Here is an 18,794-nt window from a genome sequence, read left to right on the forward strand (position 1 = left end):
TTGGGGCCGGGACGCGCGTAGGTTTGACCCAAGAAGCCCACCCTGTGCCTCCCGGATCCGCGGCGTGAAATCGTGCAACTGGGGTGTTGCCTTCCGCTCCGCCTTCCCTAAGAGCAACAGCCATTTTACTCTAGAATGGTCCTGCGATCCACTTCTCTCTCCGAAATTGAGAAAAACGGGGAAAGTCAGGGAAAGTCCGCTAGAGTCAGAGACTTCCGGGAGGAAGGCAGCCTGGCCCTGAGTCTGGAACGGGCATCCTTTTGGGAACTGTTTCCTAAAAAGAATATTCCCTAGCCGTGACACACCTCACCCTCCCGAGGCTACACCTGTCTCCGAACGCTTTAAAAATACCATAAACGCTAGGAAAAAATATGTAAGACAATTCTGAGCCCTGCTGGTAAGTTGCATGGCCAGGTTGCATTCATCTCAGTAAACTGCAGGTTAATGGGGATTTGCAGAGGTTACTTCATTTATGCTGATGTCATTGTCAAGACAGCTCATTTTGATCCTAGCTGCGGGTTTTAAATTATAACTGGGGTGAGAATGGGCGAAAGGGGAGGAGTGATTGTACGTAGAGAGTTAAGGGAGGTGGGGGGGAGAGGAGCAAACGACTGACAGTGAACCTGACTTTGCACAAGGCACTCTATGGTGAAAGAATAAAACTTGGTCATCGGATTGATGCGTTTGTTCCTTGTCTTACAGTACGGAGGGGCTCCCGGAGGGCCTGCGTTTCCCGGACAAACTCAGGATCCGCTGTATGGTTACTTTGCTGCTGTAGCTGGACAGGTTAGCTCTTCCCTTTAACATTAAAGGAATTTCAGATTGTACATTTGTATTAACCTTTGTTACAGTCACACGGAAACACGACTATTCCTCTGGAAAAGAATTCCTTTGCTTCTGCTCAAGAAAAAAGAGAGAGAGAGAGAGAAGGAAGTTCATGGGCAGTTATTTATTTTTGAATATTCAGAACAAACTCGGACAACGTGTGACCCATGCTTATGTTCAATTCAGAACTAAACTTGTGATTGAATTAGGGTCAGATTGAACACAATAAGCTAGTATAAATATGCTTTGAAGATATGTAAGGTAGAAAGATGTCTTTAGAACTGTGAATTGTCAGGGTCCAGACAGTGAATTTCCAGAGAAGAAATTCCAGGTCGAATCATGTAGTACCAGTAATTCTGTAGCCAGATTCTGAGGGACATTTTCTTTGCATTGAGTTTGACTGTTAATTACCCCCTTAGAAAATGGGTACTTCAGGTAAAAACCCACTAGCTTCAAAATAAGAAAGGTACTTTCTTCTTGCTATCAGGAAGTTAATCTTGTGGTCAGTTTATTTTTTCTTTGATGCTATTACTAGGTCAGCCCTTCCATGTCCTTGTTAGGTGTTGTGATCTATTGACCCAGAGAGAGAATTAAGGTCAACACCCCAAGACCTTTCACTTTACATTCTAGTTGTGTGACAAGTGGTAGTTCATCTTGGAGGAGGCCTTTTTCCTCAGCTACCAGGTCACCGTATATACCATACTGCTGTTATAATCCAACATGTTCAAAGAGGACGTTTGTGCTTATGAATTCAACCTAGCTTTCTTTTAATCAAAAGCTAGAAATAGCACAGTCTTAATGTGAAAATGCCTGTAGTCTATTATGGGATAAAAACGTGTGACCACCTTTTAGAACAGCACTGGAAGAAATACAGTTTGAGAAACTGAATGGAAAATTGAGTCTAAAACGGAAAGAGCTTCCCCTTAAGTATCTGCTTCACCTGTTAGTGATCAGTATCTTTGAAACCACAAGACACGGCAAAGCTCAAGTCTCTGCATTCTTAGATTGCTGGTACCAGGAGCCATGAAAGTGACCCCAGCTGCTTAGCTTTCAGCAGCCCTGGTCTGCAGCAGCATGTCCATCGTCTTTCACATTATTGATCCTGCGTGTCATCTAGATTGTATAATAGTCATGAACTTGAGGATTTAAAATCTTTAACGTGTTTCTAGTTCTGACCTAGGTCAGCCAGTGAATAGGCATGGAGAACTTGTCTTCCAGGTATAATTGTGATCTGAAAAAACATTCATCATATTCTAAGCAAAGGCGATCACAGAGGCTGCTTTTTGTGGGAACCAAACTTTTCATTTACTGATGTCATCTCTGTACCCAGCCCTCCACCCCCTCAACAGAAAAAAAAAGCGCTAGGACAAGTAATAGAACTTCTAATGAAATACATAAATAATTGTATTTTAAATTGCTTACTTTGGCAGTTTCCTAGTTCAGAGTGAGAGTAGTTAAGGATAGGAGCTAGTTGTATTCATATGTTTAAAAATATGTCTCACTGAATTCATCTTACTGTTTTATTAAGAAGAGTAACCTTATACTTTAGAAGTTATGCCAAGTCTAATTCAGGAATCTATAGGAAATGACAAAAAGATATTGGTAATACCAAAGCATAGGTGTAAGCAGCTTTCAGACTTGGTAATTCTTATGTAATGATTGTTGCAAATAAAGCCTGAAATTGAATACCCACTTTACCTAGGTACTAAGAAAGGTATTTTTGGTATATGTCCTTAATTATCCATTTGTGGGAGAACCTTGAACAGTTTCCTTTCTTTCTGTAACTTATTGTTTGGGGAAGTAGAGTGAAGAAAAAGAATGCCTACTTTTGAAAGGCATCTATTTAAAGTCTCATGCGTGATAATATTCATTTTCTTTATTATTAATGGTATACTGAATGCTGAATGTAAACAAAGAACTGGAAGGTACAAGTCACTCCTGTAAATCCTTTTCCTGTTTTTTTTTTTTTTTTTTTCCAAAAGGATGGACAAATAGATGCTGATGAACTGCAAAGATGCCTGACACAGTCGGGCATTGCTGGAGGATACAAACGTGAGTTAGCAGCCCCAAAGTGTCTCGGAAATCTCTTGTGTTTCAGATGTCACTTGTGATTATTAAAGCCTTCAAGAAATCTGAGAGTTTCTGAAATGGCAAAGTTAAGAATTTCAGAAGCTGGATTTATTTCTTTTGTATTTCAAAATGCTCGTTTGAAGATAGTTCTTACTGAATCATCCCACACTACCCACCAGTTTAGTGGGTGTCTTGGATCTGGGTTCCGGGTGTCTGGAACCATTCAAACCAATAAGACATGTGGCCTCCTCCTCAGAAAATGAGGTAAGGTGCTGAAATGAAATCCTCCAGGTCAGGTGTCATTAATGATAGGAGCTAACATTTGCTGCTCCCTATTTGCCAGGAGCTTATTCTGGCTCGAACGTGGTGTCACTTAGGGCTTTCGGTGGCCAGTGCTTGGCACCTGGTCCCAGGGTGACCTGTTCTGCATCCCTAGTTCTGAGTAGTTGGTCCTACCCTCCCTTTTCACAAGTGCCCAGTCCCCCAGCCCTAGTCCTCAAGGAGCCAGTTACACACTCCTGCTCTCAGCTCCTGGCAGCATGAATGCTCACCTTGACATCTCCCAGCTCTTTGCTCTTTCTACATCAGGCTAAGTAAGACGTACCCTTCCTAATTTCTAAACTCTTTATACTAGTCCTTCTTCCCGCTGCCCCCTAGTTCCTCATAGACTTCCCCCTGTGCTTATACCCACTTCCTTCCTTTTGAATTCTGCACGAGCTGCAGAGAGGGAACTCTTACCAGAATGCTCATTCCTGGCAGGGGCCTTCTCATTATCCCACACATACCACATGCTTCCCTTCAAATCATATCTTTACCATGATAGAACAGCGTCTTGGCTGATATGCATGACCTACCACCTTCTTTGCCTGCTGTTAATTGAGACAGAATATCAAATTAAAGCCTCAACTTCTTGGTAAGTTGTGAATTAAAACATTCGAACTAGGGGATTTCCTGACAGTCTGGTGATTAGGGATCCAGGCTTTCACTGCGATAGACCCAGGTTCAATCCCTGTTTGGGGAAATAAGATTCCACAAGCCGTTCAGCATGGCCAAAAAACAGACAAGCAAACAAACAAAAAACCCACAAACTAGAATTCACACCTGTGGACCTGTAGTGGCCATTTTTGACTGTTTGACAGGGCATAGTTACTATGTGTTTCTCTTTTTTAAACTATCAGCATATCCATTTTTATTATCCTTTGTTTTATGAATTTAGTATCCAATCACTATTTCCTAGTTGTGGGAATTAAAATAGAAACCTTTTGGATTTCTGTTATTTACTCTGGTCCTACTGGTCCTACACAAAAGAAGCCCTTTTCTCCATTAGGGATTGTTTTTTTTTTTTACACTATTGTAGGCAGTACATTTAAATTATTAACCTCAAGCAGTTGGGGCTGGTGAACAAAGGAGATCTAATAGCAGGGTTTCCACAAATTAGCTATGTCACAATACAGACTATTACTCTACTTCTGCTCGGTGGAAGAGGTGTGGCCAGTTTTAAAATCTAACAAAGTGGGCAGTGTATTCCTGTAGAGCAGTCCCTTTAGAAATTTCCTTTGAGAAAGCCACATTTAGTAATGACCTTAGATCACCGAGTTACCGAAAGGACATACCTATCACCTGAACTGTGTGATTAATCTGCTTGTTGTCATCTCGTTATGAAGGCTGTGCCTGCATTCTACATTGCTTCAGTCGTGTCTGACCATTTTGTGATCCTATGGACTGAACCCGCCAGGCTCCTGTGTCCATACGATTTCCCAGGCAAGAATACTGGAGTGGGTTGCCATTTCCTTCTCCATGAGACTGTAATAACCCACAAAACCATCCTGTTTGTGAGTGTCAGAGTGAGTGTTGTAATGGAGAAGTTATGTAGCCATTGGTCTTTTTCAACCCAGCTTCCAAACCAAAAACCACAGATGGGGACGTGGGAGACAGTAAAACCTATGGCATCTTCTTTTCTTGCCTGGAAAATGCCATAGACAGAGGAGCCTGGCAGGCTACAGTCCACGAGGCCACAAAGAGAAGAACACGACTGAGCACACACAGTGCATGGTATCCTAACCAGGTTAAGAGGGAGCAGTCACGCATAGAGGAGGTGTTGATGAGGGAAGTTGCTCTTTGAAATTATTTAAAATAGGCTTAGCATTATTTAAATTATTTAAATTGGCATTATTTAAAATAGGATTAGCATTAGTAAAAACTCTTTCGGGAGAAAAAAGAGAAATGAACAGGAGTTCTTCTCACCCAAACTAATAAGATGTCAGTGTTCTAACTTATCAGAACTGCCTGCCCAGAATAGTGAATTTTCTCCTTTGTTCTGCCCATCTCAGTCCCTCCCTTCTCAGACCAGATTTCTGTTCTAACAAAGAACTCTAACCTGTCACTCTCTTCCTCTTAAAAATCCTGAGTAGCTCCATGGTGCCCATATAAAACAGAAGTTAGACAGCTTACTAGGAATTCAGTCCCCGATGCCCAGCACCCCCAACACTTTCTCCCCGCTTCTTTGCCTGTCTGGACTTCACCGCTTCTTTCCTTGCTTGTGCAGGTCCCCGGCTTTACATGACTGTCTCCAGATATCCCAAATCTTTCCTGTCATTCACAACTTGGCTTAAATGTTACCTCTTCTATCAAGTCTTTCTTTCAACATGAAGGAGCCTCTCACACTTCAAGATCTGGTAGTTTTTGGTGTCTCCATTATGGCTTACCCTCTTCTACCCTGTAGGAAATGGCAGCCCACTCCAGTATTCTTGTCTGGAGAATCCCATGGACAGAGGACCCTGGCAGGCTACAGTTCATGCGGTGGCAAGAGTTGGACATGACTTAGCGACTAAACCACCACCACCCTGTGCACAAGACTTCAAACGGTCAGCCAGGGCAGGATCCAGTTTCACAGTTGTTATCTCCAGTGTCCCTGGTATCCTGAGCCCTGCACACCAGGAGTACTTAATAGGCATTTGATGAATTAATGAGTATGGGAGACTTCCTAAAATGGAAAAAAAAAAAATACATATATATCCTTATTTGTATTTTGACTTAAGAAAGATTGGTATTTACCTAAGGGATTATACATTACTTCTCATTATCAGTGTAAATCAGAAGTGTCCATTTAAACTAATGCCTGATTCCCATGGTCAGATTCTGATCTAATCGTTCTGTGGTGATGCTGACTATACTTTAACAAAAGTTGTTAAGAGAGTAGATCTTAAAAGTTCTCACCACATGCATCAAAGGTAGCTATGTGAGGTGATACATATGGTAATTAACCTTACAGTCATTATATACATTCATCAAACCATTACATTGTACACCTTAAACTTACACAATGTTGTATGCCAATCATATCTTAGTAAAGCTAAAAAATTAATAATTATTGTTCTGTAGTATAGCCCAGATATCAGGGTCTTTTAAAGCTTTTGGGTGATTCTTGTAAGTGCTCAGGATTGAAAACCTCTGGTCTAGACTAGAGAGACTTCATACCTCCACACAACTTAAAAACACAACAAAGAATCAAGCAACTCTTTTTAAAGTGTTAAAAAAAAGTGCTGCCTTTTCTCACCTCCAAGAATTATCTCTGTGGATCAGATGGAGATTAAGGGACCAAAACAGAAACAGTCTCCAACCTTTTGTTTCAGGGTTCTAAGCTATGCCAAACACATGAATCTATTAAAAGTAGGAAACCTATAGTTTGTAACATTTGGAAACATTACAGCAATAAGAGTTAGCCTAGTGTTTTAAGTTCACTTTGGTTAAAGATTCAAATGAAGCTGGTAATAGCGGTAAATAATGTTAACTCTGTGTACATGTCAACAGCCTTGTGGAATTCATGCTGGCCTTGCCCACATGAGCCTTGTCCCTTCCTTCTCCTAGATTTACAGCTTCTTTGTACCTAAAACTACTCCCTCAGTCTTGGTAAGATGGAAGGAATTCTTTGTTTTTAATTTGTTGCTACTCAGGTAGAGTACTATTAGGCCATAAACCAACAAGTGTGTTCTAGTTTGGTTGTCTAAGTGAGGCGTGGAAATACCCTCAGATCACCCTTGAGCCCTGAGTAAACTGAAAAGGCTTCTGAACAATGGCTTTCACTGAGTGGGTCATCCGGTCTTAGCCCAGAATGCTCTCCTTTGACTCACAATTCTAGCAAGCATATTTATTGTCTATAAAAAGAGGCCATAGGCAATTTGGGGGAGGAGGTGACCATTCAATGTCTGACATTAAAGGGAAAAGAAAGAGAAACAAATGATCTACACAGAGCTAGCAAAACCAACTAAAGTCAACTGTGCGTAGGAACAAAGCAACTGGATCCACCCATTCACCGTGGTGGATATAATACATTGTGGTTCATTATGGTGGATTGAACTCACTATATAACAGTTTCAAAGGCGAAAAAGAGTTTAATACCTTTTATAAACTATGTTATAGGAAACTGTAAGCCTCAGAGAAGGCAATGGCACCCCACTCCAGTACTTTTGCCTGGAAAATCCCATGGACGGAAGAGCCTGGTAGGCTGCAGTCCATGGGGTCGCTAAGAGTCGGACACGGCTGAGCAACTTCACTTTCACTTTTCACTTTCATGCATTGGAGAAGGAAATGGCAACCCACTCCAGTGTTCTTGCCTGGAGAATCCCAGAGACGGGGGACCCTGGCGGGCTGCTGTCTATGGGGTCGCACAGAGTCGGACACGACTGAAGTGATGCAGCAGCAGCGTGCAAAAATACAGATAATTATACAGTGAACTCCTCCATACCCATCCGTCAGCATCAACAGTTATCGATGTGTTGCTCTTCTTGTTTTATCTATAAACCTACCCATTTTCTTTTAAAGCAGATTCCAGATCTCTTAACATTATTCTACCTACTGATAACTTCAGTGCATATTTTTCTTAAAGATAAGAACACTTTTATCCCCCAACTTAAAAGCCATGAATCACACCTAAAAATATTAACAGTACTAGGCCATACTTTTTTTTTTTAATTTTATTTTATTTTTAAACTTTACATAATTGTATTAGTTTTGCCAAATCTCAAAATGAATCCATCACAGGTATACATGTGCTCCCCATCCTGAACCCTCCTCCCTCCTAGGCCATACTTTTTTTTAAAAAAAGATTTCTATTAAATTTTTTAAAATCAAATTTGGGTTCTGGAAGTTCTATCTAGAAAATAAGCCTACTTCAAAGCTCCATGAATTTAGTTTTACATAAATTGAGCAGCATGTAAGAATAAAAGTGTATAAATAATCACATTCCTATTACTTTGAATGTATCCAACATAATGTGAATTTTTGAAATCATATTAATATGTATGTGCTTTTCTTGATTTAACAGCTTTTAACCTGGAGACTTGCCGGCTTATGGTTTCAATGCTGGATGTATCCTTTACCTTGATGGCAGTCTAGAGTATTTTTTTCTGAATTAAAAAAAAAAAAAAAAAAACCTATGAAGGAATTTGTCTAAGAACTAATATTCAGTAAACACAAAGTGAAAAATGACCACAGAAAAGTTTTCCAAAATCATTAGCTTTTAAGACGTCACTTGGTGTGCAAAAGGAAGGAAGTTTAATAAGCAGAACATTTGTTATTTAAGAATTTGAGGAAGCATCATAAACAAGTATAGAAACCAGAGCAGTCAAGGCAGCTTTTTTGCTGTGACATCGATTACCCTGCATGAGTCACACTGACCTTCAAGCAGTGGGATTTTTCAGATCACGGTTGTTGGACTAGTTTAGTTACTGCTGATGGTATGGTGCCTTCATCCCACCTCATTTTCCAAAAGTGAAAACAGTGGGTCTGGGAGGCCTTGCCTTGGGAATATCAGGGCTAAAGAGGACCCTGGACAGAAGGGTAAGCAGCATAGCCTGGACCACCTGGAAAGTGCAGACCACTTTGGTTGTTACCGGTAGCTCACAATGGCCTTTTAATTTCCTTGTAGTCATTCGTATAGATGATCTCTTTCCCTCACGGAAAATACGTACTCAGAGCTTTTTCTCCATAGGCCTTTATTTTTATATCATAAAAATAAAATATATACAAAAAGAGTATCTTTTTGTCCTGTCATGCCTAAAAGAATGTACTTTTTTTTTTCAGCAGAAAGAACATTAAATCCCCTTATCCTTGATCTTTGATTTAATCATTAGAAAATGTTGCAAAATAAAGATGCTCTAGTCCTTGATTACAGTTCAGAGAGACATGTCAGGCACAATGGGTTTCAATGAATTTAAAGAACTCTGGGCTGTACTGAATGGCTGGAGACAACACTTTATCAGTTTCGACAGTGATAGGAGTGGAACAGTGGATCCCCAAGAATTGCAGAAGGCCCTGACAACAATGGGTGGGTATGACTGATTCCATCTCTGTTCACTAGTAGTTTTTTGGTTTTGTTTTTTTGTTTAATTTATAAAACTAAGTACTATGTTTCTATTTTTAGAAATAGCACCTATCCATAATTTAAATGAGCCCTCTCCTAAAAAATTGGGCTTAAAATTATTTTTAATGTTTTTCTTTTAATCCTTGAAATTGGAATTTTTTTTCTTTTTCTTTTTTTGCTGGATGCTTTTTCTTCCTTTCAGGATTTAGGTTGAGTCCCCAGGCTGTGAATTCAATTGCAAAACGATACAGTACCAATGGAAAGATCACCTTTGATGATTACATCGCCTGTTGCGTCAAGCTGCGAGCTCTAACAGGTGTGTGCTTTGAGATTGCTATTAGCAGGCCTGGCAAATAATTCTGTTTCCTCAGAAATTTTTCCCACATATTAAGTAACCTGCTGTTAAAATGATCCTAACTAAATTCCCTGGCAGTCCAGTGGTTAGGACGATGCTTTTACTGCCAGGACCTGGGTTTAAGCCTTGGTCAGAGAACTAAGACCTGGAGAGCTGAGCGGCTCAGGAGGGAAGAAAGAAATCCTAACTAAACTTTACTTTAGTGTTCTATAACATAAGTGTACCAAACTAATTGGTAAATTTTTGGTTAGAGTATGAGCAGTATTCTGTGATTTCTCCCTAGAACGTGAACTACTTGAAAAAAGCAGTAGCCCTCCGTCCTAATTCCTCCTGTTGGAGAGTAATTTAAAGTGGTGGTCTGTGTTTCAGATGTCCTTCTCAAATGAGGCTGTATCAGTAATCTCTACTTTTCTCTCTCTTTTTCTTTCCTTTGTATGTTTTTTCCTGTTCCATTCCTTTCTTTAGTTTTTTTACCCTTTTTAATGTATGGTTTTATAATTTTTTTGCATCCTGACAAATTTGAGGCCAGATTCTTTTTTTTTCTAAGTAAATCCTTTTCATTTAGTAGGACAAAGCTCAAATGGATGGAGTACTTGATCACAGCTGTTTGTCATATTAAGGACACCATCCATCTGTGTGTGTGCACTCAGTCATGTCTAACTCTTTGTGACACTATGGACTGTAGTCTACTAGGCTTCTCTGTCCGTGGGATTCTCCAGGCAAGAAAACTGGAGTGGGTTGCCATTCCCTCCTCCAGGGGTTCTTCCCTACCCGGGAATCAAACCTGCGTCTCCTGCATTGCAGGTGGTTATGGCTGAGCCACTGGAGAAGCATCTGTTTCTTAACATATCTTTGTTAAAAAGTCTGAAATTCTGTACTTCCATCACAATTAAGGAATGGCCTCAGAAGTTGTGCAGCTTTTACTGACTTTGGGATAAGGCCTTTTCTTCCAACTCCAGGTTGGGAAAGACAGTTGGCCAACTTCTGCTTGCTGTGTTACTTGGCTGCATATTAAATTTATTCATATTGCTACAGTTGACTTCTTTGCTTTGGCCTTTTGTCTCTGTTGGTTGGTTATACAATTTGTTACTACATTTGAAACTCAGTGCTAACAATTAACTATTATGATTTCAGATGTTCTAAAAAAGCTAATAAATTTTACTGTTGGGTTTTACAGACAGCTTTCGAAGACGGGATACTGCTCAGCAAGGTGTAGTGAATTTCCCATATGATGATGTAAGTCTGAGTAAATTCGTAACTGAGTAAAAGAGATGTACAGCAATTGGGCATCCCTTTGAAGCTGGCTCTTTAGAGCATCTTAAGGATCCCAGAGCAGTTAAGGCTTACATGATCAGGAGTCACCATCCAAAATTTATTAATGTCATTTATTTGTCTTATCCATTGACCACTGTTTGTTGCATTAAACAACCGAGGTCAAGGCCCAGCTTTTCTCACTGATTGGCTGGATCACTTAGGCAGGTTTTTCATTGCTCAGAGACTATTTGAGGAAAGAATAATAATGCTGTCTTCACTAGACTGTTGTGAGATTTCAATAAGAAATGTCCTTGAAAAACACCACCACGCAGATGTTACATCTACTTTTGTCTCCTTTACATAAATCACCTCTGTCATTGAGAAATAACTTGCATGGATCGAAGCTGCACTTGGCACATTTGTGTTCTTCATTGAGGACAAAAGGCACAAACTTAAGTCATAATTTAAAACTGTATTTACTGTACAGCCACACTAAATGCGTCAGGATACAGACACATAACCAGTGTGAGCATAACCACGTGCTATCTTTGTTGGCCTTGGTTGGATAGACACAGCACAGGTGGGGAGATGTTTGGGTGCATCTCCAGTTTTTGTTCAGCCATTGATAAACCACTTTTAGAATGGACATCACTGTGATAACTAAAAGGTTTCTCCATTTCAAAATACGAACATGCACATATTTTCGGTTTAGCAGCAGCTGCAGTTACGAGTACACTTTTAAAAGGCTGTTGCATAAATATATTTACTTCTTTTGCTTAAAGGTGTATTCCCTCAGTGTGCATTAACTTCTCAGGTAACAGTCCCGCTTTATTTCCAAGGATGGAGAGGCAGCCTGTGGGGTGGAAAGTGCACAGGCTACGGCCTCTCGCGGGGCCACTTAAAGGACGTCTATCTGAATGTCCTGACCAAGTTCCCTTTTCCCTGAAAGAGGGAGCGTCAGCTGGTCCTTGCAGGAATGCTGTAGGAATTAGCAGTGTCTAGGGCCTCGCTGGTGGGGGAAGAAAGCCAAAGAAAACTGAGAACAGGAGCAGAAATTATTGCTGTGTGTTTGATAGTGAAGCAAACTTCACAGCAAAGAACTGGTGCTTGCACACTCAGGTTTCTGAATTACTGGAGAAGGACCAGAGATTCTGTTTTTGTCACGCTTTTCTGAACAGTTTCTGTCCATATACTGACACACACGAATATTTTAATTCAGCAGATTTTAAAGGAATAAACTATTTTAAAGGCAGTCTGGTAGAATAGTGGGGTGAGACTGCAGCTCTGAAGTTCCCATGGGCCAGAACAGTATAAATTCCACTGTTATTTATATTGTGAGTAGGTGCCTTTGATCATGATCACATTTAGAGTGAGATATTAATTTGGAATTTAAATAATTCTTTATGCATTAAGGTAGCATCAGCTTCCTATAAGAAGGTTTGATGTGAGGAAACCCTCTGGATTTTATATCAGGGTGCTTCAAGAAATGAACCTTTCCATCCATCATTTACTCTTATTTTTAAAACTATTTTTTTTTAACTCACAGTTTAAATGAGTACGAAAATGGAAGCTGCGTAAAAATAAGCAGGGGTGTATTCCATGTTCTGGGGTCTGCAGTGTAACACTGGTTTCTCTCTTGCAGTTCATCCAATGTGTCATGAGTGTTTAAATCAGGAGCAAGCTGTATGAACATAATCCACATTCCGACTGGAGTTCTCCTTTTGCTCTTTGCCCTCAGCAATTGTGTGCAGACTTACACAGCCACTTTTCCTTAACAGCTCTTGTAAAGGTTTATTACTTTATGTATAACTGAAGTTTTTGTTTTGATAATAAATGCTTTGAGATGATACTATCATAAGATCCAGTCTGTTAAACACCATTTAGAACTTCCTTGAGCCACTGTCAGTCAAGCCTCATTTTCTTGTTAAGCCTCTTTTATGTAAATTCAGGTGTGCCAGTTGTTTAAGGCACATGATGTATTTTTCATTGTAAGATACTAAAACCTTTTCATCAGACTACAACTGTTGTCTCCCCTTTTTTAGAAGGGCTTTTACATCAGAGTGAAAGCTTTATACGTGGAGTATTCTTATGTAAATGGTTTAGACCCACTTGGATACCAAAAAAAACCCACAAAAAACCTGGTGATCCATATCAGGATTCTCCTTGGTAGAAACTTAACACAGGCTTTAAGGATTATAGATACTTTGATGGCTCTATGAATAGACACACTTAAAAAGCTGTTGAAGGGAATATCCTGGCTAGGAAAAGTCCTAATCAGGGTTAGGACTCCATGATTCCACTGAAGGGGGCACAGGTTCAACTCCTGGTTGGAAACCAAGCCATGTGGCCAAAAAAACCCTGTTGAATAATGTAAGTGGCAAATACTATCTGTCACTAACCTCCGCCTTGTCATTATCCATGCAGACCTGTGTTCTGTACTGTACTTGGTCGCTCAGTCATGTCCAACTCTGCAACCCCATGGACTGCAGCCCACCAGGCTCCTCTGTCCATGGGGATTCTCCAGACAAGAATCCTGGAGTGGGTTGCCATGCCCTCCTCCAGGGGATCTTCCCAACCCAGGGATCGAACGTGGGTCTCCCCCTTTGCAGGCAGATTCTTTACTGTTTGAGCCACCAGAGAAGCCCAAGAACACTGGAGTGGGTAGCCCATCCCTTCTCCAGGGGATCTTCCCAACCCAGGAATCAATCCAGGGTCTTCTGCACTTCAGGCAGATTCTTTACCAGCTGAGCTACCAGGGAAGCCCGTAACTATAGTTAAAAATCTTGTATATTATGAGCCACATATTTAACTATGTTAAAAAAATTGATAGAAAAAGACTAAAAGAATATATGAAAATATTGTGGGGATTTTTTGGCTAATGGGATTGTAGGTGACTTGAGTTCTTTAGTGCATGTCAGTATTTTCCAGATTTTCTATAATGCGTGCACTTAGCTTTTACAATCAGAAGATGCTAATTTTTAAAACAGTGATACATCTATTTTGATACGCCATGTGTTCACACATATTTAACAATTCACACATTAGAAAGACTGGAAAGAGTATACGAAAATGTTGATGTGACTTCCCCTGGAAATCAGAATCATGAGTTCATTTTCCTTCTTCCTACTACTTTTCCAAATATTAAGGCAATGGCACCCCACTCCAGTACTCTTGCCTGGGAAGTCCCATGGACGGAGGAGCCTGGTAGGCTGCAGTCCATGGGGTCTCTAAGAGTCCGATATGGCTGAGCAACTTCACTTTCACTTTTCCCTTTCATGCATTGGAGAAGGAAATGGCAACCCACTCCAGTGTTCTGGCCTGGAGAATCCCAGGGATGGGGGAGCCTGTTGGTCTGCCGTCTATGGGGTCGCATAGAGTCAGACATGACTGAAGCGACTTAGCAGCAGCAGCAAGTATTGATATTACATTTATATTAATAGTAAACTTTTTTTTTTTAATTTTAAGTCATGTGCTTTTAAGTAAGATCTGAATTCTAATGCTGGCTATGCCTCTTACTAGATAGGTGGTTTGATCATTTTCGATCATCTCAGAGCCTTAATTTCCCCATTTTTGGAAACAATGTAGTACTTACCTCATGAAGTAGTTGAATATGAAATGAATGTGAAAAAGTGTTGGCATAATAAGCATCAAAACCTTTGTGTTTCTTAAATTTAAAGGTGGACTAGTTTATTCTTTTTAGCAAGAGTCTAACAGACAAAACAAGTTAGTCTCCCTGCCAGCAGTTCAGCTCTCAGTTTAGAGAATTACCATTCAGATGATCAATTGTCAATGGATGAAAAAATAAAAGATTTTCTAATCATCATTAGCCTCATCCCACTAATTACTTTTTCACATACCGTGCTCTCTCTCTCTATATATATATATAAACACATTTAACAAATATCTATTAAACTCTAACTTATGTATTTCTGTCATGTAATCACACCCAGGCTACATCTCAGAATAGTCAGCCTGCTTTATACTAATTTCATGGGGAACCTAGGTTTCATTCCAGATGTACTGTAAGCTGTAAGGTCACAAAGCCTGGCTGAGCCTGAGCTGTCTAGAAAAGAATGGATGGAGGCCCGGAAGGCAGGGAACTCACCTTCAGAGTCCCAGCGCCTGTTTGCTTCACACTCATCGGGATCCTCTGGAAATCCTGGTTTAAGGCAGTGGTCATTTTCTAGGTGACTGAGGTGGTAATGAAGAAGGCCCTTTCTCTCCAGAGGCCATGTACCAGATTTGAACCATCCTGCTTTGGTAGGTCCCGGGGTGTGCTGCATCAGTCATGGTTCTGAGTCTGCTTTGGGGTAAGACCTAAAGTATTATAAAACTGTGTCTCTCTGGAATACTCAATTCAGTTTTAAATTACTGATAGAGCAAGTCTCCTTATCTCCTCCACTTCTAACTTCCTTTTGAAAGCATACAGCCTGGTCTTCAGTATGTCCCACAGAAAGTTTCCTTCCCCTTGACAAATTTGATGTATCTATTCTAGTCCTACAGTTAAAGCCACACTCTTCATTACAAGTCAATCCTGTGTTGCCTTATTTCTGTTTTATGTAGGGTTCTGTTTCACTCATTAGATCCACACATCCAGTGCAGCCTCGCTGCCTTCTTCAAAACTGTTTTTAGCCTATTTTTCTTAGAGCATCTAGTTGGAGCATAATGAGGCTGTGAGCTCAAACTTGAATACTTCACTCATATGGAGAATTGATTAAGTTTCTAAAATCACCCCAAGATTTAATATTGGAGATGAGAGCTTTATCCTGGTGTATCAAGAGATTTGTGATGATTGAGTACTTACAGCTCTTTCTGAGCACTTGCACACCAATGTGGCTGCAGGAGCCCTGTTCGTCCCTGGCGACAGCTGGCATAGATTTGCACCACAGCAGTCACATTTCATTAATCACAGCTTTCACTCCTGCTGAGCCAAAGAAGAGTCTAGGCTCCACTTTAGTGTGATGTTCCGGGCGGTGCCATCAGTCCATGACATGACATGTGAGCAAAAACCTCTGCTATCTCTGAGCTAGACTTTGCTTGGCTGAGTGTGTTACTGTTTCCATGTTTATCTTAATGGATTATTATATGCCTAAAATATTTATGGACATGAATTTGTGCAAACTCCAGAGATAGTGAAGGACAGGGAAGCCTGGTGTGCTGCAGACCATAGGGTCGCAAAGAATCAGACACGACTGAACAACAAAATATTTAAGTGAAATAAATGGGGCTATATGCAGTCACCATACCTTTTTTTAGTCTCATAATAAATATACAAACACTTAGTCAATGACTTCTGGTTTTATCACATTAAAACAGTACTTTGTGGGGTGGGATGAAAGGAAGGGAATAAATGTATATTTATAGCTGATTCATGTTGCTGTACAGCAGAAACCAACACAACATTGTAAAGCAATTATCCTCCAATTAAAAGCATTTAAAAAACAAAACAGCACTTTGACTACTTATAACTGCTTTTCCCCCCACAGACTAGGAGCTGAAGGCAAGGAAACTGCAACTGCCAGGGTAGAGACTGGTGCGTGAAGGGCTGCTCAAGAGACTATGAAAGGCTGGTGGAAGACTCTTCTAGGCAGTGAATTCCTGCACCTTAACTGAACCCACCCAGGATGCAGTCTGACACAAGTGAGCTCGTTAAATAAGCATCACTGCCCGGGCTCTAGCACAGAATACAGTAAATGGATCCTTACTAGGCTGAGGGAGAAAGTGTTCCTGAAATAAGGCAGGAGGATAAATAGAGAAGACTCCATCTGTCATCCAGCTGGGATAATTGCCCAACAAAGTAACCATTCAGACTCCACTAAGGGATCATGGTATTTCTCCCCAGGCAGATGGTCTATTCGAGGACACCATGAAACAGAAAAGAACCGCCAAAAGTATCCCAACAAAGCTTCTGCAAGAGAAACAGTGACTGGGAGAAAAACAGGATTAAAGGGAGTCATCATCAAAATAACATAAATCTTTTATTGAAAGTCACTTTATTGATGTTACAATGAGAATAACATAGAAAACCGTGGTACCTTATTAGCTTCAGAAGTGAATACTAATAAAATTGTGCCAGAAATCTGAATCTTAAGTTACAGTGACCTATAAAAACAGCAAGATTTTATTTACCTACAGTAAAACAACTTTATAACTTGAACAGCCATGAAACAAATCACACTTGATCTGGAAAGCAGTTGCCATATATTTCAGTTGCTGTTTGCCAAAACCCAGCAGTAACGTTTAAAGTAGCTTAAGAACCCGAAGTGCAGGGTAGCAGAGAGAACAGAACGTTAAAATGAAGCCAAACTATATACACCTAATTATCTGATTACCGAAAGCGAAACTGTGCTGCCATTAACACTTTCCCATTAAGTGGCTTCCACTTCCTGTAGATGGGACATTACCCCTCCAAGATGACAGATGTGGAAAACACTAGTGCAGACCTACACTGGCTAACATATAACTGCTATGTTTAGGTAAAAAAGCTGTTTCTAAAGGGAGTTGTATTTTTGTGATGCTAAATTGGAGGGGCAAGTCTTCCACCAAGTTAAAAAAAGGAGCACATGCTTATTATTCTGAATTAACATTTGCTAAGCACTTTTGAAGTTAGTGTTAAAAAAAAATTGTCTTTCATACAAAACAAAGATGTTGGGTTATTTTTTCCCATTAAAAAGACTAGCTAAAGAATCACAGTTTGATTTTGTGCTGGATTAAAAAGGAAAAGTGGGGTTTCTCATCAGGCAGTGATACAAGTGTATAATTTAGCAAGGACTCTTGTATTATCACTGAATCAATGTATTAATTTCTATCAGCACTTTCTGTATTGTGTCATCTGGTATAACATAGCACCGCTGTATTTAAAGATTTGGGGGCTATTTGCATTTTTAAGGGCTTGATCATCAAAACACAAATCCACATCCGAAACTTCATAAGAGAAAAAGCTAAGCCCTAAAGTAAATATAGATTGGTATTATATGCATATGTATTTTCAACTTGAGAGGAAAACGCCCTTTTCTTCATAAACTCATAAATTCAAAAAGTATTGATGGTTTTGTAAGCACATTATCTTAACATTTGGTAGTCTCATTGTATGCCTTTTTGTAAAAAAAAAAAAAACACTTTTTCTCTGGTTTTGATTTGAGGGATACCAAAATATGAAATGATGATGTCCTTAAGCCAAACTCCTGCAGCCTTTAAGCACCTCCAGATCCATTCAGGTTCTATGAAAAATGGAACAGGGACATGCCACACCAGTCACTGGCCCATTGTGAGTGGACAATGAGGACTACACAGCCAATGTCAGTAAAACTACCAAGCACACAGATCTGCCCTAATCACACAGTACACACCAGCAGTGGCCAACTTGTGCTCTTCTGAGCTCTCCCTGAAGCTCTCCATCCTGCTCCTTCCCAGGGCTAACTGCCCCATAACCTCCCAAGGCTCGCTGTCTCTCACCTGCCCTCCAGCCTGAAGCACACCCTGAGAACCAATTTCTTGGTGACACCCCAAGTTGCACAGTCCATGCCCAGATGCCAACGGAAGGCTAAACGTGCCTCTCTCCCGATTCTGTGCCCCCAGTGGTTCCACGAGTGCCAGTCCAGGCAGAGGGACTTACCTCCACGACAGTGAAGGTTCCTAGTCAGGAGAAAAGGTCTGACAGCTACTCAACAGGGAGTGACTTTGGAAGTAGAAAGGGTCTGGAAGCATCTCGCAAACCCACAGTGAGAATGCTTATGGTTTGTCAGATTCTGGATAAAAAGGACAAAAATACTGGGCAGCTTTTTGTTCCATTTCTGACTGTTTTCTCCTTATAAACTGAACCAGAAGATGCTCCATTTGGTGTACTCTGACAAGCTGACAAGCAGAAATACCCGAATTCTAAGACCCCACTCTATCCTTGTTTGTTCTGCCTCTGCAGGCATGCTGGAA

The 18,794-nt window shown here is 40.4% G+C and overlaps 1 protein-coding gene across 2 annotated transcripts in view; it reads left to right on the plus strand.

Annotated features, from left to right (window-relative positions):
* Positions 1-12,886, plus strand: part of SRI (sorcin) — a 22,805-nt gene extending 9,919 nt beyond the window's left edge. Inside the window, exons 2-8 of one of the 2 annotated variants that reach the window (XM_010855349.1) lie at positions 703-786; positions 2,808-2,877; positions 8,219-8,262; positions 9,073-9,220; positions 9,459-9,572; positions 10,789-10,847; positions 12,508-12,886. In XM_010855349.1, coding sequence (XP_010853651.1) covers positions 703-786; positions 2,808-2,877; positions 8,219-8,262; positions 9,073-9,220; positions 9,459-9,572; positions 10,789-10,847; positions 12,508-12,534 — 546 coding nt within the window. In that variant the 3' untranslated portion in view covers positions 12,535-12,886. Of the gene's footprint in view, positions 1-700; positions 787-2,807; positions 2,878-8,218; positions 8,263-9,072; positions 9,221-9,458; positions 9,573-10,788; positions 10,848-12,507 lie in introns of both variants that reach the window. The other variant, XM_010855350.1, reaches the window with a different exon arrangement.
* Positions 12,887-18,794: the final 5,908 nt, after the last annotated feature.

This window comes from Bison bison, unplaced genomic scaffold (assembly GCF_000754665.1).
Source record: "Bison bison bison isolate TAMUID 2011002044 unplaced genomic scaffold, Bison_UMD1.0 scf7180017864364, whole genome shotgun sequence".
NCBI classification, from domain to species: Eukaryota; Metazoa; Chordata; class Mammalia; order Artiodactyla; family Bovidae; genus Bison; species Bison bison.